The sequence below is a fragment of the Oryza brachyantha genome, chromosome 6, assembly GCF_000231095.2.
Source record: "Oryza brachyantha chromosome 6, ObraRS2, whole genome shotgun sequence".
Taxonomy (NCBI): domain Eukaryota; kingdom Viridiplantae; phylum Streptophyta; class Magnoliopsida; order Poales; family Poaceae; genus Oryza; species Oryza brachyantha.
The window spans coordinates 8,827,008-8,852,989 of record NC_023168.2 but is presented as its reverse complement, the minus strand read 5'-3'; the positions used below and the strand labels follow the sequence as shown (position 1 = coordinate 8,852,989).

Here is a 25,982-nt window from a genome sequence, read left to right as displayed (position 1 = left end):
ATTACGCTGCTTTGTTATCTCATTATTCGTATGCTATAATACTTATCTGATGTTATGCGTGGTCATGTTTAAATCTGTACTATCTCGATTGAGTTCGATCTTCTAGGTCTGAAATGGGCACGCATGTCGCCGGGTGTTATTGTTTTATGCGAATAATTAGTATAGCATTCCACTTTACTGTACAAATTTCATGTTTAGTCTTATATCGGCTAACAATTTAGCGGATGATAAATGTTGGAGCGGTCCAATCGGCCGATTAATCTTAAGACTGTCTCGGTTGGGTCCGATCTTTTAAAATTAATTTGTTAGTTGGCTTATTTAGTATTTATCCTGCTTATGACTTAGCCGATTAGGCATATTTATAACTGTTATCACGGAAATTCCTGTAAAGCCGATCGTCTAGTCTATCAGCTAGGGTCCTGGAGCAGTATTGGCTATTAGTCGATAGCGATTTTGGGGTTAACTTTTTTCCATGCTATATCTTATTAGTTATAGGATCAAACTGACTGACACGCCCGGTATTTCTAAGAATTAGGCCCTGGACTGGAATAGTCTAAGATTGATTCTCAGGCATACGTGTGTGACCGTTGATTGTTATTTTCAGCGTCAACACCATCTTCGCAAACGGCCCGTCCGCCTGCGAAAATTGTTACAGATGTGAATGTATTTATTTTGAAAATTTTTTGTTCATTTTTGAAATTTGAAAATGTATACAGTAGTTATTAAAAATATTAATTTTACGTACAAATATAGAAACCTTAATATTATTACTTTTAATTTTTTAAAAAATTTCCATACAATGGTAGGTTCACATGAAAATTTGGTACTAAATTTTTAAACCTCTTTTTAAAAAACCTTTAACAACATATAAAAAATTGTACATTGTACCCTACACATGGTAATTGCACATAAAAAATAGTAAAAACTAATATGCAAAATGTTGAGTAAAATTTTTGGTCAATTCCAACATAAATAGGGGCATCTTTGCAGGCGGCCCATACAAGAGGTGCCTGTGAAAATAGATTTTATCAGGCGCACGACGCCTACCGCCTGCGAAGATCGATCTTTACAGGCGACGTTTATATGGTCCACCTGCAAAGATCCATCTTGTTAGGCGGACCGCCCCCTCTAGGCCAGGTATAATTTTTGCAGATGGTGTTTTAGCTCCGAAGGACATGCCCGCCTGTGAAAATCAAACCCCTACATCGCCAAAAATGAGTTTTCTAGTAGTGGGTGAAGTTTTCAACTTGAAATCTTAGGTTTGATTTTTGTATCTAAAGGTTAGATCCTTCTCCTCATACCTTCTTTTGTAGTTTATTTGTAAATTTATGCCTATGATTTGGTGGATGTTGGATGTATATGCTTTAATTTGGAACATAGATTGACAATTTTTGGAATGATGTGCTATGACAAATCGTCTCTGTCAACTGGTCGCATCTTTCCTGGTGACCGGACAAATCTTCCCTATCGGTGGGACATATCTGTCGATTAGCTGATCTTGTCTGGTTGTTGGGTGACGTGACCTGCTAGAGAAGATCAGTGTTCATGACGGGTGCGTGACCGTAAGAGGAAATGGTTGCTGGTGGCCAGCTCATCCTCGAGTGGAACCTATATATTATGACCGCTAGAGAATGACCTATTTGTAGTAATGTTACTCGGAAAGCTATGATCTTAAGGGTATTAGAGCAACGAGACAATGTCGTCTATGTGACATGATTAACTTAAGAAAAATTTGGTGGCTCATTCATTCATGTGCTACTTAGCACGTGCTCATAGACTGCATAGAAAAACCTAATGTATTGGTCTTCGTGCAACTAATATAAAACATTAAAAAATAATATATTAAATATAGTATAGACAATTAAATAGACAATACATTTAATGGTCCGTGTACTGTATATGTCAAATAGAAAAAAGAGTTATCCTGCCCTAGCCGAGCTGAACCTTTGGCGTCTATTCTCGTCGTCTACACCTGGGAGTGACACCGGGCCAGCTAGCTACTGCGCGCTGACGCAACAGTCGACTCAAATCCCACTCCACGAAGCGGCGGGACACATCCATATCCCTCTCTCTGTCTCTCTCTGCTGTTGCCGCGTGCAACCGATTCTATCTACGCACAAAAAACGCACACGCGCTCAGCTCATTCTCGCGCGCGCGCTGGCTCTTGGCATAGTGATGAAGGAGGAGGAAGCCCCCGCCGTCGCCGGAGACGACGATGGCTATGGTCAGGCGGCCAGCTCGGTGCCGGTGCTGCTGCGGGAGGAAGCGAAGAGGCAGCTGCGTCTGGCCGGGCCGATCGTCGCCGGCGCGCTTCTGCGGTACGTCATCCAGATGATCTCCATCATGTTCGTCGGGCACCTCGGCGAGCTCCCCCTCGCCGGCGCCTCCATGGCCATCTCCTTCGCCACCGTCACCGGCTTCAGCGTCCTGGTACGTTTTTGTACGTACGTTTGATGAATTTTATTCGTCCACGTATATATCGCCATTGATTTTGCTCATGATGATTGATCACTAGCTACACCAATCCATTGATATATAGATATGCACGTCGCTGTAGACCATATTATGATTGCATCAATTGTTTCAGCGCAACCGTCCAACAATAACTACTCTGCAGTTGCCTGTGGAAATTGGAAACCGTCACTGTCTGCAAGTTATGTTTGCCACTACAACTACTCGATCATATATACTTTGCTGTGGACTTATCTAACATTTAGAATACACATACACAAATAAAGTAGGGGTGCAAGGAGAGAATTATTCACACTCTTGCACCAAATTATAATGTAACCCTTAAACAAGACTTGATTGCGCCGCCGCATTCTTCCTATCTAGCTACCCAGCTTGACTGAATTAACTAGTGCTCCAGTTTCATATTATATAATAATTTAATTATATCTGGATTTATATATTGATGTATATACGTATATTGTTTATATATATCTGTCGATGCTATAAAATCCCTGAAGTGGAATTAGCAGCTAGCACTACGACATGGGTGAAATAGCGTCGATGCATGTAGTCCAAACAAATTAATTAGATTGCTTTCTACTGAGATGGTGCAGCACGATTCAAACACGACGTCTCCTACATGTAAAGTTGTAAACACATACAGACATTTCACGTCGTCTCCTACTGCCACACATTGGATCGATGCATGCGACATTAATAAATATCAAGCATTAACATGTACTACGTACTCTATCCATTATCTAAAAAAAACTACTTTCTGAGTATCCATGTAATGACAAGTTAATCTTTCTGCCACAAATTTAAACTAGAAACACACGTATTATGGGCCTAATTAGGAAGTAGAAATGCGTACTGCTGGCGAGGAGAAAATGATGAAGGCAGGTGTGCATGACGATAAGTACAGGGCTGTTGGTGGGCTATTTCAGAATACAATTACTAGCGAGGATGATGGACATTTTTTTTTCTCTGAACATAGAGAATTTTCTCTAATTTTCTCGGAACATCGCGTGTCACCTGACGGTCTAAGAGCGGCCAGGTTCAAGTAAAAGCCAAGAGTAAGACGTTTTTCTTTTTTCTCAAAGCTTACAGTCTTCCCCTATGTTAGAGATATATATATATACACTCAGAGATAACAGAGTCTAATAGAATATTTAGAGATTTTTCATAAAATTTTAGATAAAAATATTTATTTTGTAGTCCAAGTTTCTATCTCCTATATACTCTGTATATACGCAACAGATTATAGTATTTCTTTCTCTATTCAATACTTTTCCTATAGTATCATAGCTTCAGACCAATGTTATTGATCTTTAGTTGCAATAGCTTTCATTCGTGCCACCTGGGGAGATGATTTCTCCATAAATCTCTCTAGAGTGTTGCATTGATTAGCTACGGTAAATTATCCATAGCTTAGCATTAGATTAATTTCTGTTTAGCCACCTAAATCATCTATAAATTATATTGTATTTTTATATATTAGTTTCTTCTAGCTACAAAACCCTAAATCCTAGCATCAAGAGCTAAGGAGCGGCGACATCAATCAACCAACAAGAAAACACTGCATCAAGGACCGATGTCTTCACCGAGTCCCCATGTCTGCCAACAACATGTATTGAAATAACACCATCGATGATCTACATCGACATGAAAATGACACGATGTCGCTTTACCCACAACGATAAGCATACATCTTGCATCCTCTGACAGAAATCTCTGCAAGACAATAGAGGAGAGATAAAGGATGTCACAAAAGGCAGAAGGGGACGTAATCATTAAGGCAGAGGACCAGGACGACACGGAAGAACGTGATCACCAAGGTGAAGGACTGTCCATCAGAGAGGGATGTAGTCACCTAGGTAGAGGACCAAAATGACATGGAAGAGGACACAGTCACCAAGGTGAAGAGCCAGGACGACACAGAAAGGGGCACATTCACCAAGGTGGAAAATAGTCCATCAGAGATACAATTGATTACAGTGGAACAAAGAAGGGAAGATGGTGAAGTGTGTTACAGTACTTTTAAACCTACTGGGATTTGATCGAGGTCTCTGCGATTTCCGCTGGCGTGGCCATCCACGCATGCCGACGCGTCGCCCCGTGCGATTAGCCGAGCGAACTGCTGCTTGCTTGCCGTGACTAAACAAAGTACATGCGAGCCAACATGCGTGCGCACCCTTTGCATGCACAGACAGAGGGCACGTGCTTTGGCTGCATGTCATGCGTTTAATTATATGCTGTCGTCGTTCTTACTTCCTATTTTACTACTCCATTATTTTTTTAATACGACGTCATTGATTTCTGCGTTTACCTTTTAATCATTTATTTCCTAAAAAATATTTAATTATTAATTATTTTATTAATATGATTAATTATTATACGAACATGAATGTACGTATTAAAATTTTAATCAGATGAATAATAAAACATAAATTTAAAAGTCAAAGGTGCCATATGAAAAAAGAATGGAAACAGTATGTCTTAATTCATATTATGTAAGTAGGATTAATCTATTAAAAAAAATAAAGTGTACTGGGGTATCCGTAGACCACATGAATACGTACGGTCAATAGGGTACTGATTATATCTGTATGGTCTAGGAGTTTGATAACTATCGGATTGCATACCGTGTATTCCAGATCTAAGTCATAACCAAATTAGGATAGATTTTAGTCTTATCAGATTAGGACTCTACCATATCTGTAAGTCCTACCTCCACTATATAAGGGGTACGGGGTACCCTACCAGGGGATGGTTCCATGCATATTGAAGACTATCGCCAAGCAGGATTAGGGAATTATCTCGCCTAGCCGAGAGCCTGAACCTAGGTAAATCGTCTTCTTCTTCTTAACCGTCAAGTTCCAAGACTAATAGCCACCCTATAAGTTTATTACCAACATCAATCGTCGTCTTCTTCATCTTAACCATCAAGTTCCGAGCATAGTGCCTCTGACTTGGCCGCTGAGCGAGCCTCGATAGCCTGCAAACGAAGAATGAGTCATTAGACTCGTACGGAGATAGAGTTAGAGCATGAGAGGCATACCTTCATAAGCTTGAATCGAGTGTTCAATGTGGCTCTCGATCTACACTATGTCCCGTACGTCGTCCGACTGGTCGTGGGTGATCCCATCGGTCCAACCCTCCTTTACCCAAGTAATTTGCAAGGGTGCTTGGGAAGGGCACGACGATGTGGAGCAGCTGAGCCAAAAAAAGGTATCAGTCGAGACATCGACAGAATTGCGAAGAAAGCGAAGAATGCTCACCTGAGTTTGGCCCCGACCACCGGGTCGGGCGCTCCAGGATGAACAGCCTCCGAAGTGGCACCAGTCGCAGGCGACTTCAGGTTAGCCACTCCCGAGGACCCGAGTGGGGAGTTCCCTGTACTCGGGGCATAGGCATTGCTGATGTCGGTCGGCTGGCCGGTGACCACTCCCTCGATTGGAATAGCGCGATGCACCAGTCCAGGAGTGGTTGACACCGCCCTAGCCGTGCCGCTCATCGCAGGGATCACCGCCAAGGTGGGAGCTGGGGGCTGCACGACCTCAGAGCCGGTTGGGCTGGCCGGGTCGATATCACTTGACCTCCTGGGTTAATGAGGAACGGTGTTAGGATGATTACATGATTAAAGTACTCTATAAAAGGACCCCTACCTATAAACAGGCTTCCTTAGGCGCTTCAAAGCGGAGGACTTGGTGACCTTGTTGGGCTGGGTGCATTGGTGTCTTCTAGGACGCTGGGAACCTCAGCGTCAAGGTCGAAGGCCAACCTCTAATTCGCGGAGGGCTCATCAGACAACGCTCCTGCCGCCCTCTAGAGCTCGGGTGAAGCCCGGTTTGGGGGATAGGAGAGATATTGGTGCTGATCCTGAGTCAACACAAAGGCCGATAATTAACAAAGATTAAAATGTCATTTAGCAGACTGATGATCAAGATGTGTTCTTGAGGACTTACCGTTGGAGGAGCATTCCCAACATGGTATGGCTTCAGGAAACCCAAGGCATCAGCCGGGATCATGGTGTTCGGTGCAAACAGGCGGTTGGCTCGGGCCCTCGCTGCGGCTAACAGTACCTCGGCAACCTCTATAGTCAGGTCATCGCTCCCGGTGTAGTCGAACATGAAATGGACCCTATCCTTAAGAGGTTGGATCCGTCGGTGAATAAAGTGTCAAGTCGCCCAGACGCCGGTGAGACCCACGGACTTCAAGTTCTCAATCAAGTTGAGCAAGGAATTGACCTGCGGCATCTCATCGGCGAAGGGTAGCGAAGACCAGGAATCTTGTGCTACTGGGGCGTGGCCAACAAAAGGAGGGAGCGAATTGGCTAGATTCGTGCAATAAAATCAGGCCATATGCCAACCTTTGAGGGAGGTTTTCATGGGCAAGGTGAAACAAGCCTTCTTGCTCCCCTCACAGAGCTGAACACCGGCGCCGCGGACAACTAATGGTTTGTACCGATTAGGTTGCGGCTTAACGGTGAAAAGGTGGCAAAAGAGGTTGAAGTGAGGGGCAATGCCAAGAATGGTCTTGCAGATGTAAACGAACACCGTGATTTGCAAGATGGAATTAGGGTTCAGGTGGTGGAGTTCGATTCCATAGAAATCGATCAAACCCCGGAAAAAGGAAGACACAGGAAGCCCGAAACCCTGTTCAAAGAAAGGTTCAAAAACGACTATCTCTGGAGTCGGGGTTAGGGAAAGGCTCACCTTGGGCGCTGTGATAGCCTAGCAGCTCTTTCCTTGGGATCAGCCCGGCGGTCGTCATCCCAGCGAGGTTCTGGTCTGAGCTCGATGAGGCATACCAGGAGGACAGCGGCAACGCCTTCCCCGAATTTGCCGAAGCCGCCATGAATGGTGCTGTCTGGTGAGAGGGACTGAAGATGGGAGTCTGTGAGGATCACTGATGGCGAACTCGGGGGCTCAGAGCTGAGGATTCGTGCGCTGGGAGATCGTCGGAGTAGTGAGGGCAACAGTGTGATGAAAGGGGAAATTGAGGTAGTGGCGGTGGAGAAGAAGATGTAGAGCCACGGTACAACTGGCGGATAAAATGAGCCACTGGTGGGCCCAACAGCTAGAAACTTTCCGTTAGTGGGTTAAGTGTCGCTGTGTTCCCTCCCGGGCGAAGCGGGCAGAAATTTTCGATGCTGGCACAATTGATACCATGCCATTTTTTAGGAGTGTTACTAATTTTATGTTGTGCCAAACCTTAACATGAATTTCGCAATCTCCTTCATGACTCAGGAATCGACGGTACGCCTATATTGTGGGCCCATGGCTGGACTTTTACTAGCATCGGTCAATATCGCCCATGGCACTTGCTTTTTAGCCTATGCCTAAACTCTGAGTAAACTCAAATATGCTCGGTACTAACTACTCGGTTGTAACCGTTAAGTGATTTTGCATAACCTACCCCACAGGTAGAACATAATTTGAAATATGTGTCTGGGGAGACACGGCACAAAAATCATCTCCAAACCATTCAGGTACAAAACGCTCAGAGAGAGCAACTAGAGCTGGGTACCACTCGGGTCCGAAAGCATTTATTATGATGCTGCTTGAGTCGAGAAAACTCGAAACTTTGAGAACGTCTTTTGGATAACAGTCCATAGATGACTCTATGTTTAATTGTTACACATTTAAGTATAAAGTCGGGGGCTACACCTATTAGGTGCATCTTTAATGCACCTATGCTTTTAAATAGTCTCGGGAAGACTATGTTTAATTGTTGCGCATTTAAGTATAGAGTCCGGGGCTACACCTAATGGGTGCATCTCCGATGCACCTATTTCTCTCTTTCATTCAGAGCCCTCCATATCCTCTACAATCATCACAGATGTCACGCCCAGAAATTCCTCACACGAATTTCTGAACTTAATTGTGTATTAAAATCCCTGTCCAGGACCAGCCAGGGTACACAAAAAGACAATGTTGATTACATAACCATCGTTCTTAGAAACAACTGAAAATAACACTTAATCTAACGAAAATGCAGCGGAAAGAAAGGTAGACTAGCTCCAGCGGGTACGGCTCCAGTCCACAAGCAAAGCTTCGACGGTAGACCAGCTCACTCCTGAGAGTCTTCTCCACCAGACTCAACTTCTAACTCTGAAGGGGGAACTTAAGCAAGGCTGAGTACAAACCACCGTACTCAACAAGTAACACGGAAAAGAGGGTAATAAATGATGCATAAGGATTATCAAGGGCAGGCTAGGGTTGGTTGCAGTAAAGCAGCGGTTAAACAAATAACGAAGATTAAAATGAATAAAGGTAATTGAATACAGTAAAGGACAAGTAAATAACAGTTGTAAAATACCACAACACTGCCCAACGTTACACCACGTTGCAACAGGCCCAACCACTACTCAACGTTACACCACGTTGCAGTAGTCCCAAGTAAAAAACCAGTTTACTCAAGTTATTAAAGGTTCACTAATCACAATGAAGCTGGGAGTTCGCCCGTAACCGTGGGCACGGCTATTCGAATAGATTATACTCTGATCAGAGGTGTACTAATCACAATGAAGCTGGGAGTTGCGACGCGGCGGCGACGTGGCGCGGGCACAGGCGCGGTCGCTGACAGGTGGGCCCCGCCTGTCAGCAGCGCAAAGGAGGAGGGAGGCGGCGGCGGACTTCGCGGGCGAGCTGGGCCGAGCGGCGGCCCAGGGGGGGAGGAGGCGCGCGCGGGCGAGGCCGGCTCGGCTGGGCCGGCCTAGAGGGAGAGGTGGGCCGGCTCGGCTGGCCGGCCCGGGAAGGAAAAGGGAAAAAGGAAAAGGAAAAAAAAGGGAGAGGAGGAAAAAGAAGGAAAAAGGAGGAAAAAAGGAAAGCCCCACTTTTGCCGAGTTTTAAATTAATATGTATGGCCAAATTTTATACTTCTGCAATTTGAGTTTAAATCCAGTTAATTGATTTGCGAACCTCGATTTAATTAAATTAAGTTCTTTTAGAGGGATTTTTCCTGAGTTAATTAAACCAATTGTTATTTACGGATTTCTTTTACGAACTTAGGCTTGGGACAAAACTCTGGGTTTGACAACAGAGTACTCGGGGTTACTTAGGAAACACTCGGGGAGCGCTCAGAAAGCACTCCGATAATGTCAAGCATACTATGTGAAGATACGTATGATGATCAACAATCTATACGGATGATTTGCGCTGCTATGGACGACTCCGGGGGCTGCTGTGGGATACCTGTACTAGGGGTATCCGTAGATCACATGAGTACGTACGGTCAAAGGGGTACTGAATAGGATGGAGATTATATCTGTATGGTATCGACTAGGAGTTTGGTACTACCAAATTGCATGTTGTGTATTCCAAATCTGAGTCATAACCGAATTAGGATAGATCTTAGTCCTATCGGATTAGGACTCTACCATATCTGTAAGTCCTACCCCTACTATATAAGGGGGTAGGGGGCACCCCACCAGGGGACGTTTCTACGCATATTGAAGACCATCGCCAAGCAGGATTAGGATATCATCTCGCCCAACCGAGAGCCTGAACCTAGATAAATCATCTTCTTCTTCATCTTAACCATTAAGTTCTGAGACTAATAGTCACCCTATAAATTTAGGGCCGACATAGAGTAAAGGTTCTTTTTTTCAAAAAAACTGAGATGTGGCAAGAGATCGTGGGTTGCCTAGCCTGACAGCACGACAGGTTCCGTGCGCAAGTGCCCTCTAGTATAATGTAATTGTGGATGAAACTACCATTAGAGTGTCGGTCTGGTCGTACATACGCATGTACTAGATATCTTTTATGGGAGCACAGGTACATGATTTTATAATTTGATTGACACTTAGATGCTTTGTTTTGCAATTCACACGATATTCATGACTTATTGGAGGGTTGGGCCATTGATACGTACCTTTGTACGTGAATATTTTTATTAATGGGAGTGAGAGATGTTTTTGTTGACAACTCTCAATTGATTACAGCCATATGATGGCCTATGTGAGTACTCCAGGATTAATTAAAACCCAATGTTTAATTAGATGCTTTATTTCTTTTCTCGGAATTTATAACATTTCTCTAATTTCTTAATTAGGGTGCCTATGAGCGTGTTCGAAGGATGGTTAATACATTATTAGTATATAACCGTTACAGACACTCACATAACTGTAGCGGACGGTATCGATGAACATTAATACAGACGTTCCTGGGATTGTGATTTTTGCTGTGAAGTTCTTCATGCGAAGTGTCCATGGAATTTTAGGAGGATTATATACTTCTTGCCTCGTTAGATGTCGTGTTACTCCCTCCGATTCTTTTTATTTGACAAATTTGACTTTTGAATCTACTTTGGACCATTCATTTTATTAAAAAAATTGCATAACTATTAATTACTTTGTTACGATTAGCTTTATCACTAATGGTGCTTTAAGCATGACTTATCGTTTTGCATATTTCCTTGAAAAATTTGAATAAGATAAATAATTAAATGAAGATACAAAAGCTAACGATGTCAGCTAGAATATCAGAGGGAGTGCATTTTACTGAATTGGGTATTCTTGTTAGCTTGCTGAGATTTGGATTGGTATCTCAATTGGATTAAGTAGGGTTGGTAGATTCCTCGCTGGGGCTGGGATCTTCCCGGCCCTACGGGGGGTAGTGACTGGGGAGATTTCATCCCTCCCCGCAGGGGGAGCGGGGACGGGGACTTGAAAATTTACCGGGCGGGAAAAGTGATGGAATGCCATCCTCAGAGACATGAAGTCTATGTTAGAGATCTAAAAAAATACTATATTTGAAGCTTAATAAGGCTAATGGTCCAATTGCTAGAGAATATATATAAACTTAAGTCCTAATTTACTCCATCCTCCATCTCTTCTCCAATTACTACACCGTCAGGGGGCCACTCAATCCCAGAGTCATTGAAACCGACACCCAGCCGTTGGATCCCCATCCGGGATGTTGGCCACACAGCCCCTTCCTCGACACCGGCCACCAGGACCCATCCTCCACTCCAACCCAAACCCCATTCTCGACCCAGGCCCCCGACCCCCTCCTCAATGTCGATCGCCGAGGCCCAACTTCCCTATCAGCCGCTTGACCTCATCTTCATTAAGGGATGCCTGACCTGATCCTTGTCGCCGGTACCCTATTCTTGCCACTCGACCCTATGAAGTAGCAGTGCATTGCCTACTGACCTTCCTCCACGCCAAGGTAATGGGCCCCGGTCAGGGTTGGGGACGGGAAATATGCCCCCTCCCCCTCCCCACCCCGTGGGAAAAAACTTTCCCGTCCCTAGCCCCATAGTGGCAGTCCCCTGCGCAAACAAGGAATTTGTCATCCCTACACGTATGGTCATATCCGTACAGATGACAATATTAAGCAAATACAGTTATGCAGATTGTGAGGTGATGCTTTGTTTTGCAATTCACACGATTTTCTTGACTTATCGGAGGGTTGTGACGTTCATAAGCAGGGGTATGTACATGACTCTCTCTCTCTCTAATTTATTAGTGCGTCACATGGTGGTCTCTCTAATTTATTAGTTTAACTTAAATACCATTGGTTAATTAGATAGTTAATTTATTTTTTTGTCATAGTTTACACAAATTTTCTATTTTTTTTTAGTGCGATAGGATAGCCTATGAGTGTTTCGGAGGATGTTTAATATATATTTTAGTATATAATATAAATATAGATGAAGCTACTGTTGTTGGGTTGGGCCGGTTGTAGGTACGTATGTACGTGCGTGCCCTATTTAGTGGGAGTACACGAACGTGACTTAGGTATATAGGAGTATTAGCCAGTTCTGTTTTTTCTTAAAATCTCATCTAGTGTAATCTAAAGGTTATTACCCATATACGTTGTATTCATTATGTTCAATCAATTTAACTTGTATGGCATATATGAAATGGAATAAAGATTATTGAGCAACGATATTTATAATTGCGAAAAAAGTATGTGAATATTTCACAACAATTACTTTACACTAAGATGAAAAAAATTGGTGAAATAAACTATTAGCGTCATCTTTTCGCTTCTACTTAAATTTGGAGCTGACTTTGAGTTTTTTCACTATAGTTTATTTTTTAGCCTGGGTATTCAGGTCACTAAAAACATGTATATAAAAGTTTTATTTAGAATTATTTTTATTTCTAAATATGTCATTTGATTCTTTTTCCTAAAAAAGCTAAACAAGCATCCCCTATATGCAAATTTCTAAATATCTCATTATTTCTAAAAATGTCTCTCAAAAATTTCCCGGTTCAATCGCAAAATTCCCGGCCGACACGGCAAAATTTGCATTTAGGCCCAGCAAGGGTCTAAATATAAATTTCGCTTTGCGCCGTTTCTGTCCGTCCCTCGCGACCGAATGGTCGTTTGCCACATCACTTTTCCGCTCTCCTAGAGGGCGGTATTAGGTTAGTTTATGATTTTTTAAAATACAAAATTAAATTTGTAAATTATTTAATAAATAAAAATTCAAAAATTCGTGCTTTTAGGTGAGTGCACGGCTAGCCTGGTCTGTACAGTGCACGGACTGCCATGACCCGTGGGCCAAGACCCAAGAGGCTGCTGCTCCTACCGAAGGCCTCACACAGAAAGTACTACGCGGCTTAACAGCAATTCAGCAAACTTTCGTACGACTTCGGTTGACCATTCATCATACACAGTGGGTTAATGGTCCTGCGTCCAAAAAAAAATTATTTTTCGGTTTCTACAACTAATGATTGATTATCCGTTGTATTTGGAAAATTTATTAAAAAAAACTTTAAAAAATTACTCACACATAAAATACTATTCATATTTTATCATCTAATAACAATAAAATATTAATCATAAAAAAATTTTAAACAAGACGAAGAGTTAAACATTATATAAAAAAATTAAAAAAATAAACTTATTTTTGGAAGGGATGAAATATCTCAAAACATCCCTACCATTCGAATATGTATGGCCTCCATTCTTTTCCACGGTATTAATTCTCGGTTTTACACGTATGCTTCTAAAACTTCTAAACATTATATTTTTTATGAATTTTTTATTAAAGTTTATCAAGATTATATTTTTTATTTTGTACTAGTTAACTTCATTATTTATACTATTAAATAACTATAAAAATTAAATATGTTTTATCTTTCATCAATTCAGAGAACGCAACATAGTATCTCGTTTCTCGTAACACTAACAAATGTTCAATGCATCGCTAGTGTGTGTCTATATATATATATATATACACGATGAGTTGTAACTCATGGCTACGCCGTGAGTCGGGGTAAAAAACATATCAAATCACCTCTAAATTTCGATTTATATGGCTCACTAGATTCTTCGTATCAAAATCTTTTAGCACGTAAAAATTTTCTATTTTTGAGATTTTTAAGTATTTTTTTGAGATTTTTAAAAGTGACTATACTATATTAATAAAATAATCAATGTGTTATGTATCACTTTTAAAAGTCTCAAAAAAGTACTTAAAAATCTCCAAAAATGAAAAAATTTTGGGTGCAGAATCTAGTGAGCCATATAAATCAAAATTTAGAGATGATTACTCACAGAGCAGCCCGTAAGTTGCAACTAACCGTATATATATATATATATATATATGCTATACTATAATATAAAATATAAAATACTATGTTTTATGTTCCGAGTGACATTTTTAAGTCTTGTTTATTTTATAGAAAAAACATAACAGTATTATTAACGTAAAATAAATATACTACAAATATATATTTAGTTATGAATAAGTATTTTTTATGTATAATTGTTTAAACTTTAAAAAGTTAATTTAAAACAAATCGACTTGTATTATAAAATAGAGGGAGCAGTTCAGCGGTAGATACATATATATAAAGAGCTAACGACAGGTAGTGAGACAGCACTTGCAAGCTTAATTAGTTGGCATGGAGGTCGAGAATGCGAGCGCTGAGGAACCCCCCGCCGTCGCCGTCGCCGGAGATGACGATCAGGCCAGCTCGGTGCCGGTGGTGGTGGCGCCGCCGCTCCGCGAGGAGGTGAAGAGGCAGCTGCGTCTGGCCGGGCCGATCGTCGCCGGCGCGCTTCTGCGCTACGTCATCCAGATGATCTCCATCATGTACGTGGGGCACCTCGGCGAGCTCCCCCTCGCCGGCGCCTCCATGGCCAACTCCTTCGCCACCGTCACCGGCCTCAGCCTCCTGGTACGTACGTGCGTGCGCGCGCGCCCGTGTTTTTCGTCCTGCCACGTAAAGGTGGATGATTGTTTAACTTTTTATAGGTAAAAAATAAAATGGTATATTTGCATATGTATAATAATTTGTGAATAAAAGTATTTTTAATAATCTAAAAGTTAAGGATAAGAATAAACTGTGATAAGAATGTGTCGAGATTAAATTTAAATTTAAAGCTAAAATCTTAAATTTTGGGTTATAAGTATAAGCACGAGCGAAACGACGAGTATATATCTCACTAACCATTTAAACGGTGTATTTTTTACAAAATTTTCTATAGAAAAGTTGTTTTAAAAAATCATATTAATCTATTTTATATTTTTTAATAATTGATAGCTAATTAATCATATACTAATCTATTACTATTTTTCTCATGCCGGATAACTAACCCACCGTCTCACCCTAAACAAACGCAGCCGTAAGTGTGCAACTATTGTTAACTCTAGTACAACGTAGGTACTATCCAAGAATAACTACCGTTAGGAGAAAATTGTTAATTTCCTGTTGAAATTGGAGAGCATCATATCGCTGTCTGGACACACGTCTAATTATCATGATAATAATTAATCTCATACTAAGTAATTCTATATATATACACACACAGTTGTTTTTCTTCATATATCGATCAATATAACCTCTTTGCTGGTAGTGACCGGCGACATTTCTCTCCAGATACGGAAAGACCTTGACCAATTAATTAATACATACGCGCGTGTTGCTAAATAAACTTTTGATCTAATTATAAGATTGACAGGAGAGAACAACCGTTACTTGTGTTCAATTATTTCTCAGTAGAAAGCGTTTGCTGCCAATGCTATCTGTGTCATGCGCACATCGATCTCTGATTTTGTTATTTATTTTTTTGTGCAACACTCTTCACTCCTTTGGCCCATAGGGAGGTCTTTTCACTAAAAAGAGGGGAAGATCATTGATGGTCCAATATCATAAATCATTTAGTTGTCATATCTGCATGTTTTCTTGCCTGCTAATCGGCTGTGATAGAACCTTTCTGTACCATCAAGCATATATCCCACTAAAGTTGCATATATAGTTTTTGCCAAGGAATTTATACTTCTCGCACTATGATTTTTGTTTTTTTTTTGCCAAACTAAGCTGAGCACAGGGGGTGATATATTTTTTAAATAAAAGCAAAAGTGATACATATGGTGGCAAACTACAGTGCACGTTGTAGCGACACTTTAGAAATCATCCTAAGAACAAAAGCAGCATTAATGAGCTAAATGTGAGATAATTAAATGTTCAATGCATACCAAGGCATCGTCCGGTTTTTTATTTAACATCACTCACTTCTGGATCTTCGTTTAACCATTTATCCTATTTAAATTTTTTGCAGATATAAAACATAATAATCACACTTTAAGTACATTTAATGTAAATCTAATTAAAAAACAATTAACAATTATTTATTTTTGTCAGTAAGCCGAATAATCAAATATATATCCAATCGTCCAAAAATTTGAGGGTGTCAAGTAAGAAAAATCAAAGGCAGTGATTGTTAGCACGGGCTACGCGCTGATGGCTTGCCAGGAAGCATGGAAAGCTCTTAGTTCTTTTTTAAAATACATACGCTAACAATGCATGCACACTCTTCACTAAAAACGCACGCACGCAAAACTCTACTTCTATGAGCACCTCCGAAGTCAGTCGGTATATCCTGGACCTGATGAAGTCACCACAACGCACGCAAACTCTCCCCTAAGAACGCACGCATAAAAACCTTACGTCTATGAGCACCTCACAACGCACACACACTCTCCCCTAAGAACGCACGCACGCAAACCTTATCTCTATGAGCACCTCTGAAGCCTGTCGGCATATCCTGGACCTGACGAAGTCACCACAAGCACCTCACTATCGATGGATACGTCGCCTACCACTGAAAGCACAAAGCCGTTAGAATCCTGGAAAATTCGCTCTGACGATGAGTCAAACCCAGGACCTTAAATGCTAATAAGGTCTCTGTAACCGCTAGGCTATATGTCTTTTCGCGAAGGCTCTTCGTTTTGGATTTGTGGCTTGATACATGTTGATTGTATTTTCAATTATAAAGACATATAGGCTATCACCACCGTTTATCGTGAGTCACCATGGCTCTTCCAATTTTTATCTTAATATGGTGCTAGAAAAATATTTACCCTTTAACTAAAAAAATGTATATTACATAAATACTAACCTATTCATTTATGGTCATCGTATCATTCTAATATGTCACCGTTGTCATAGGCTTGGTGTGAGCTTTAAAATGTATGCTTTAAGTGCACAGGCCAACCTGTACATGTAAAATTGTGAAGGGAATAGTCCAATCCACATCCCTCGCTATGTGTCAAATTTTATTTGGGTGCTTCAACCATAAAACCGAATGCAGAGTATCACTTAAGTATCTAACCAACATAAATCGATAGTGGTTTTATTATACGTGGTGTTCACGTCGCATGTTGACTAAGTCTTTGTCACATGTAGTATCTGTTGGCGCCTATAATCAGCAAGAAAAAAAAGTAAATAGTAGAAGCTCAAAGTGCTTCTAGCTCCTAAACGAAGTTTTGGATGATTAATGACAATGCTAGCCAAGCATGTGTACACTAATGAGTTGTGATTGCACAGAAGATGAGAGGTCATTTTGATTGAAGGATTACTCGATCAAACTTAGAGCATGTGTGACCTGAAGCGATGGCTCTACGAAGACAAAGGCGCTCGAAGGCGTATTTTATTTTTTTTTTTAGTCGTAGGAACTCCGTACTACTAAGAGGGGTCACTGAAATCTCTGCATGCATCCTGGAGTAGGCCTAAGCTGAGTGGAGTAAGTTTAGGTCCAGTTGTAGCCTATTTTGTTTTTCCTGAAGCTGAAGCAAGGACAGGACGGTTCGGTCCTTGGTCCGGTGACAGGACGGTCCAGTTCTTGGTCCGGCCCCTGCTTGGTCTGGCCCTTGGTCCGGTGACAGGATGATCCGGTCCTTGGTCCGGCCCCTGCTTGGTCCGGCCCTTTGTCCGGTGACAGGACGGTCTGATCCTTGGTCCAGCCCCTTGGCCCGATGACAAGACGGTCCGGTCCTTGGTCCGGTCCCTGCTCAAGTCGAGTGTGTGGACGGTCCGGCCCCTAGCCGGATAGTCCGGTGGCAGGACGGTCCGGACCTTGGTCCGGGCCCCTGCTCTGAGTGAGTGAGCTAAGTGTCAGCCGGACGGTCCGACCCCCTAGCCGGACAGTCTGATTAGGTTTCTTTTCCAACGGCTAAGTGACGTCTGCCAGCCTATATAAGGCCCCCTTGAGATCTAGCTGTTAGTGAGGCTTTCTGTTCGAATTCACTGGTTGCTAGGGCACGTTTAGCACCGCTCAAGCCTCCCCACTAACCCAAAACACTTCCTAGAGAGATTAATCGTTAGATCATGTCTTAGGGAGAGTGCTTAGGTTAGTGAGTGATAGAGTGTTCATTCTCGGGCGTTGATGGATGCATGTGGAGTCAAGGTGGCCTATTACTCTTGGAGATTGATCTCCTAGAAGGATAAGCGTCGCCTGCGAGTCTTCGATTCTTGTTGATCGCCCGGGAGCAAGTTTGTGAAGGTTGTTGCCTAACCTCCGTAAGGAAATATGTAAGATTAATAGTGGTTTCTTGTGCTTTCTCATAGAAGGCTGCAGGGTAGAGCGGATTGCAACCTAGGGCTGGGCAAACCGCCTTGATCTTGACCTTGGTGGTCGATCGAAGGGGTTGCTAGTCCTTAGGTGTGAATTCGGAGACCTGTGTTGGCCTTGTGGGAGGAAGCCAAGAGAGGAAAAGGATCGAGAGAGATCCCGCTCGTAGGAGCGCCTCAACGGAGAGTAGGATCGAAAGATCCGAACTTCGGGATAAATCTCTCGTGTCTTTGTTCTTGAGATTTCTATATTCTGTTTGTTCCTGCGATCTTTCTACTGTTTTATTCCGCACGCGATCACATCACGTTCCTAGGAACATCACCGAAAAAGCAAACTATCAAGTTTGTATTTTTCACTGATCGGACGGTCCGGTGTTCTAACCAGGACGGTCCGGCCAGAGCTCTCAGCCCAACCCAGAGTGCCGACCGGACGGTCCGGCCCTTACTAACTGCTGTGATTTAAAAGAATTTTCAGGACACCTATTCACCCCCCTGTAGGTTATCTCCCTGGGACTTCAGAAGCCACATGTGACATAATATCCTGTTCTTCCTCTACCCACTCTCATCTCTTCCCATCTGCACCAATCCGGTTATCCCCTCTAAGGAAGGTGGTTTCCAGCGCAACACTAGCGATGGAAGGACACTAAGGGATGGGGAGATGGATGGGTGACCATCGTGCTCAAAGCTAATGTCGGAGAGAAGCAGCTGACGATGGAGGGTTGGGAGACCGTGCTATGGGGACGAGGACCCTAAAGAGATCATGGCCCGGCCCATAGCCCTCCTCTCCGGTCTCCACCCACTCTACTGCTAACTCTCTCAGCCTCCATCCTAGTGATGGCTTCAGTGACCTGCCGCCTCAGCCGAGATTCGGCCAGATTCCGCTTCTTCACCGACTCAATCGGCTATTCCGCCTTTCCTCTGTCAGGATCTGGATGATGTTGTCGATGTGTTAAATATCGTCTCTGCCGCTTGGGACACACTACTTGGTGTCCACCACAGGTGTCATGAGGATGCCACATATGGTGACAACCACAAGAACCATTGAGGTCGAGAGGGGTTCACTAGCCATCGCCCTTAGCGTCCATGTGCAAGTGAGCCCGAGCTAAAACAGGACTCGCAGATCACCGTTCATTGAGCTCCCAAACATGCTGGAGAGCTTATCAGCCAAAGTGGTGGCAGGGCGAGTGGTGCAAATCGATCTTATCGGTGATGTCCACAAGGAGAGAAGAGAGATGATTGGGTGAAGAGAGGAAGGTGAAGAAGGTAAAGAGGAGAGAGATGAAAGAGGGAGAAAGATGGGGAGGTGGCCACTTCAATATGAATTCCACATGTTTTTCAAAATTTTGTATTTCCATACTAGATGTATACAAAGTTGTATGACATTACACTTTTATTTTTGTGGTCAAAGGATGTGAATGAACCTAGACTCTTGCTTAATGGGCCAAGGTTTTGGCCCATTCCAACAAGGCCACTACGATGTGGGGGCCTAATTTTCTCTATATTTTCATACTTAATTATTGACAAAAATAAATTGCTAGTTTGATGAGGAGGTCTTATTATGGATAAATACTTATGTTTATATATGATACTGGCATGAATTACCAACGCAACGCATTATAGATCCACGAATAGAGCTAATAAAAGGCTGGTTTATATCCCTTAAAGGACATCTCTAACCTCACAAAATATGTCAATCCTATATATAGGGGCGGAACCAGGCGTGGGGCACCTTGGGCGCGAGCCTCATGCCTGGTTGAAAAAATACATTAGAAAAATACTTAAATTTAGTTAAAATTTATTCAAAAATATATATATCAATCATTGAGTCCTAGGTCTAGGAATTTTGTGGTTCCGCCTCTGCGTATATATAGTCATAAAAAAACTGTAAAATAATTTACAACATTGATACTCTACTCAGCTATCATCCTAGAAGAATCAACTTCGAACTTGATCTACAAATTATAATCATTTAGTAGTTCGAGCACTATTCACATATATAGTTAGATTCTTTTAACTTATACAGATTGAATTTAAACGGGTGTGTTTGCTGGGTAAAAAACTACAAACTGATATACATATAAACTTTGTATGAGTATTTAGCTACCATATAAAATATATTCCGTATTACACATCACTTAAGATGTAAAAATAACAACTTTCCCTGACAGACTGCACATCCTATCTTTGGGCGCCATAACTCAGCCAATAATAAGTATAGTTTCTCTGGTCACTAGTTCCATTTTTTTTTTCACTTTTGCTCTGACGATAGGCATACAAGTAGTTTCTCTGGTCACTAGTTCAAAACTTGATATTTCGAATCATTTTTTTTATTTGCTTCTTCTTCGACATATTTCACCGAGCATAAATTTTGTATATGCACGTTATTACCATCTGCCTTTATACTATACTATATTTTGAAAATTTAATTGAACGTGGCTTGTTAATTTGGTCAGCTTGGAATGTCAAGCGCGTTGGACACTCTGTGCGGCCAAGCGTTCGGAGCCGAGCAGCACCGTCTCGTCGGCATCTACGCGCAGCGCGCCGTGCTGCTGCTCACCGTCGTCAGCGTCCCGCTCGCCGTCGTCTGGTTCTACACCGGCGACATCCTCCTCGCGCTCGGGCAGGACGCCGACATCGCCGCGGAGGCCGGCGCCTACGCGCGGTGTATGATCCCGGCGCTGTTCGCCTACGGCCCGCTGCAGTGCCACGTCCGGTTCCTGCAGGCGCAGAACGTCGCGCTCCCGGTGATGGCGAGCTCCGGCGCGGCGGCGCTGTGCCACCTGCTCGCCTGCTGGCTGCTCGTCTACGTCGCCGGCATGGGCAGCAGGGGCGCCGCCCTGAGCAACGGCGTCTCCGGCTGGATCAACGTGGCCATCCTGGCCGTCTACGTGAGGGTGTCGACCTCGTGCAAGAAGACGTGGACGGGGTTCTCGGCGGAGGCCCTCCGCGACGCGCTCGCCTTCTTCAGGCTCGCCATCCCTTCTGCTCTCATGGTCTCGTACGTAATTTTCTGTTGAAAATTTGATATGTTTCTCAAAGTTTGAAACATCGCTTTCCCTGAAAATTTTTATCTGCTCTCTCGTGTTGTGAACTGCATGCAACTCATGATGTGTGACCACATGGCGATGACTGACGGACGGCACTGCACAGCTTGGAGATGTGGTCATTCGAGGTCATCGTTCTCCTCTCAGGCCGTCTTCCCAACCCAAAGCTGGAGACGTCCGCGATATCGATCAGGTGACAATTACAACGTACTTCCACAACTTTTAACGATACAAAAGCAAGTCCTGCCTGAACTGAACTCGATCTCTGAAACATTGTTAATTAATTCGACAGCTTCAACACTGCCGCCTTGGTGTGGATGATCCCCTTCGGCCTCAGCTGTGTCATAAGGTACGTATAATATATATACTGGCCTTTGCCTGCATCATAATATTGTTCATCATGACCGATCGATGGATCCATGACGCAGCACCCGTGTGTCCAACGAGCTCGGCGCGGGGCGGCCGCACGCGGCGCGGCAGGCGGTGCGGGTCGCCGTGTTCATGGCCGTCTCCGAGGGGTTGGTGGTAGGGCTAGTGCTGGTCTGCGTGCGCTACGTCTGGGGCCGTGCCTACAGCAACGAGGAGGAGGTTGTCAGATATGTGGCCAAGATTATGCTCCTCATCTCGGTCGCCAGTTTCTTTGACGGGATACAATGTGTCCTTTCAGGTGCACCACTTAGTACTCCCCTCTGTTTTATACTCCCTCCGTTACGTTCCAGAATATAGGCGTATCTATCTGCATTTGAATCTTGTTTCAAAGTGTATTCACCATACTATTTGACGTGTTAACTTTATGTCCAAAATATTTTCTATTTTATCCGCACCCACACACCCGCCCCACCCCCACCCCCCCCCCCCCAACATATATATTCTTGTATTTATTGACAGATGTTATAGTCTTTTGTTTTTAAAATTAGCCTCCGCTAAATGATCTAAAAATGTCAGCGCGTTATTTTCGAACAGAGGTATTAGATGGTAAGACATTTGAATTTTTTCAAGTCAAACATTCTTAAGTTTGATCTAGTTTTTAGAAAAAAAATACAACCACATCTAAAACACTAAATTACATCCATTTCACGTTAATTATAAGGTGTTCTAGCCCTTACTAAAATCATATGGATGCTAATGGATCTGCATACATATAAAACATATTTATTGATCCATGAATGGATATAGGTATGGCTAAAGTATCTTATAATATAGAACGGTTGGAATATATTTTTATAGTGTATATGTTGTGTATAAAAAATGTTGTTATGTTTCTCTATAAACTTCACGAAGTTTGACTTAAAAATAAAATCAAAATCTCTTGTAATCCAAAACAGAGGGAGTCAACTTTTGTCAATCCGATTTCGACATATGTGAGTCATCCTTGGTAGGGATTACAAATTGAGCTAATATAACTATTGTTGAATTATACTTATAAGAAAAAATATAAGCAGTCACATCTTTTCGCTTGTACGCTATGTTTATAGGCCAAAATTTAAATTTTTAATCTTAATTTAGAGTTGATTTTAAAGTGTTTTTATTATAGTTTATTTTTCACTCATTGCTTTTAGATCACTATAAACAGAGGCGGAAGCAAAAATTTACTAAGATTAGGACTCAAAAATGAAATATAAATCTTTTGATTAAGTTTTAACTAAATAATAATGCTCCCGCCCAAACTGCCCTACGCCCGATACCACCCCTGACTATAAACACATATATAAAAGTTTTATTCTCGTGTTACCGGAAGATAACGTGTGTTCTGACAATGTATTTGTGTAGGTGTGGCTAGAGGCTGCGGATGGCAGAAATTTGGAGCTTGTGTCAACCTTGGAGCCTACTATGCTGTCGGCATTCCTTTGGCTTACGTCATAGCTTTCGTCTTACATGTCGGCGGAATGGTGCTTAATTATTATCTACTCCTTAATGATCTTTTGCTTAATTATCTGGATTGTTAGAAAATAAATCCCCTTTTGTTAGTGGTTAATTAGTGGCTGCATGATGCTGTGAATTTAATTTGCAGGGCCTCTGGCTTGGCATCCTCTGTGGCATCTTGGTGCAAGTCGTGCTACTCATGGCGATCACGCTATGCACAAATTGGGATAAAGAGGTGAAAGCATGCATGCTTCTTTTTTTTTTTTGATAGATAATATGTTGTCGCCGTTATTTTAGTTCATGAGTCAAGAGTGTAATACAGGTTTTGGACTTAACAGGTTGCAAATGCAAAGGACAGGGTCTCCAGTTCTCCTCCTCCTCCTTCAGACGCAACGTAAATTTTATGGAGGTCATAGTTGCATATGTGATAAGATAGTAGCACATTTTTATTGTTCCATATTATCATATGTCTTGGTGCTCCGGTTCGAATGAACTGGATACGTATATATAAGATGAAGCTAGGCAGAACAAAAAAAATATCTGAAAATATGAAATGGACTGAGTTGTTATAGAGAAGCAATGTTGATCATGTTTCTCTAGGTGAGATGGTAAAATTTAGTAAGCAGATCCGACAGCTTAAGCTGCTTGTGCATATTGCTACGTATGTAAATATATCAACTCCTCAAATTTGTCAAACGCATCTCCAACAGTATGTCTAGTAGACTCTCCAAACTAAAATTTGACCATTTTAATGAGCACTCCAACAGACCAGATGGCTTTAGCCATCTGGCTGGCCAAACCAGCCTTTAATCTTGCTAAATTTGGCCAGCCAAACTGACTTACCATCCGTGCGGGGCCCACAGTCTACCCCTCCATCCCTCCTCACCCTAGCCGAGCGTACTGCATCGGCATCACTCTCCACGCCCGAGCGAGGCAACGACGCTCAAGGTCGGCGGCGCTCGGATCGGCCGCCCCCGCCACCGTCTTGCGAACCGCCTCTTCCCGCCGCCGTCCGGCAAGGACGCCATCGCCGCCGTCCAGATCCGGCCACGTCACCGCCGCTCCCCTCTCCAGTCGGCTTCTACACCGGCGCCGCCGTCTCGTGGTAGCGAGGCAGTCGCCCCCGCCGCCGCCGTCGAAGTCCGGCCGCCAGGTCCTCGACTCTCGTCCGTTAGCGCGCGCACCGCCGCGGCCCCAGCCCGCCGCCGGCGACCACCGCCGCCGCCCCGCCGACGTCCGCTCTACTCGGTTCAGTGGAGCCCAAGGGGATGCAGCAACGCCACCGCCTTATCGTCGTCGTCGGAGCGGGAGCTGCAGATCAGGACGCGTCGTGAGATCGCCGTCCTCGGGATGCAGATGGGCAAGATGAGCATCGCGTCGTGGGCCAGCAAGCAGGAGGAGCTCGTCGCCCGTGCCTCGCCGGAGAAGCGACCCCACCCGGGCGACCAGGAGCAGCTGCAACCGCGCCGACTTACCCCGGCGCTCGCTTCTGTGCCCGCTCGCATGTTGGGCTTTGCCGTGACGACGGGCGGTCGGGGGACTGGTCGACGATGCTCCCCACGTGGTCAGCTTTACCTTGACTCGCCGGTCGATTGGTGAGGTCGATCGATCAGTCCACTAGTCCGTTCTCCGGCCACCGTGTGCTAGCTCGTGCTTGCTGGTGATGCGTTGCTTTTGTGTGTGCTCGTGGTTGCTAGCCAGAGATAAAGCACCGAGATCCCGTTTGCTGGATGGAGAGAAAGAGGTTGAGGGAGAGAAAAAAGAATAGGTATAGAGGCTGACACGTGGGTCCTACTATCATAGACTCAAATTAGAGAGGATGGATGGAGAGGCTGTTGGAGTAAAAACAAATTTGACTTGACAAATAAAATGGAGAGTTAGTCAAATAGACATTTGGAAAGTTAAATTTAGAGAGACTGTTGAAGATGCTCTAAGCCAGGAGTTTTCAGGAATCAAAATTAAAATAGAGAGGTAAATCACACTGTGCTGAGTTCATTCATACCTTTGGTGATCTTGAAAATCAATAGGCAACAATTAATGGTCTGCAGCAAAGGAGCAGGTAGCAATTCTAATGATTTCGGTGGTCTCAGCTTTTGAATTTTAAATGGTTTAGATTTCTGTTTTGAAGCTTCTGATAAGTTGGGAATATTTATGTGAGGAGAATCAGTACACAAATGTTATACATATCCAACTGGTAAATCCTTTTAGAAAGGATACAGTTCTTCAAAACGACCGAGATAAATTCTTCAGGATAGTAATAAATCTTCCCAAATCCTAGCAATTCAAAACACACTTTATTTTCTGAGATACTTAAAATACCATATGTCACGAATTCTTCTTGCCTCTAATTCAGTACAGAGTATTAGAATTTAGAGGGTACAAAAAATTTTTTGCCTGCATTTTTTGAAATAAGATAGGATCCAAACTCTATATCCACTCGATGAACACAACTACTGATGGGACAGCCGGATTTTTGTGATCACCTAGGATTGAACCCGACTGCTACATGAGCCAACCCAGCAACACTCCGTTCCCGTTTTGCTAACAGATGATAAAGAGAGTAAATATAGATCGAATTAAACATCTTGATGACAAGTGTTCACCAGGTATCAAATATTGCTTGGGAAACAAAGGATTACCGATAACATGGAAGAGCTCTAGTTGTGATCGACATGTCGCATAAGGGCATGTAACATGTGTTGTCCATTTGACATAAATAGACTCATAAATCGATAAGTTGGACAATAAGTTACCTATTTAGTTGTCTCTACTGTATTTAATACATTATTTTTCATGTTTAATAT

At 43.0% G+C, this 25,982-nt stretch overlaps 2 protein-coding genes across 2 annotated transcripts; both read left to right on the top strand.

Moving 5' to 3' along the window:
- Positions 1-2,105: 2,105 nt before the first annotated feature.
- LOC121054691 (protein DETOXIFICATION 16-like) lies at positions 2,106-13,984 on the top strand. Its single transcript, XM_040524943.1, has 3 exons — positions 2,106-2,430; positions 12,917-13,018; positions 13,973-13,984. The coding sequence occupies exons 1-3, from the start codon at positions 2,176-2,178 to the stop codon at positions 13,982-13,984; spliced, it is 369 nt and encodes a 122-aa protein (XP_040380877.1). The 5' UTR covers positions 2,106-2,175.
- A 327-nt stretch (positions 13,985-14,311) lies between these two features.
- LOC102710417 (protein DETOXIFICATION 16-like) lies at positions 14,312-23,905 on the top strand. Its single transcript, XM_006656922.3, has 8 exons — positions 14,312-14,596; positions 20,725-21,269; positions 21,422-21,508; positions 21,608-21,664; positions 21,744-21,982; positions 23,086-23,204; positions 23,327-23,413; positions 23,517-23,905. Exons 1-8 carry the CDS (start codon positions 14,321-14,323, stop codon positions 23,574-23,576), a joined length of 1,470 nt encoding a protein of 489 aa, XP_006656985.3. The 5' UTR covers positions 14,312-14,320; the 3' UTR covers positions 23,577-23,905.
- The last annotated feature ends 2,077 nt before the right edge of the window (positions 23,906-25,982 follow it).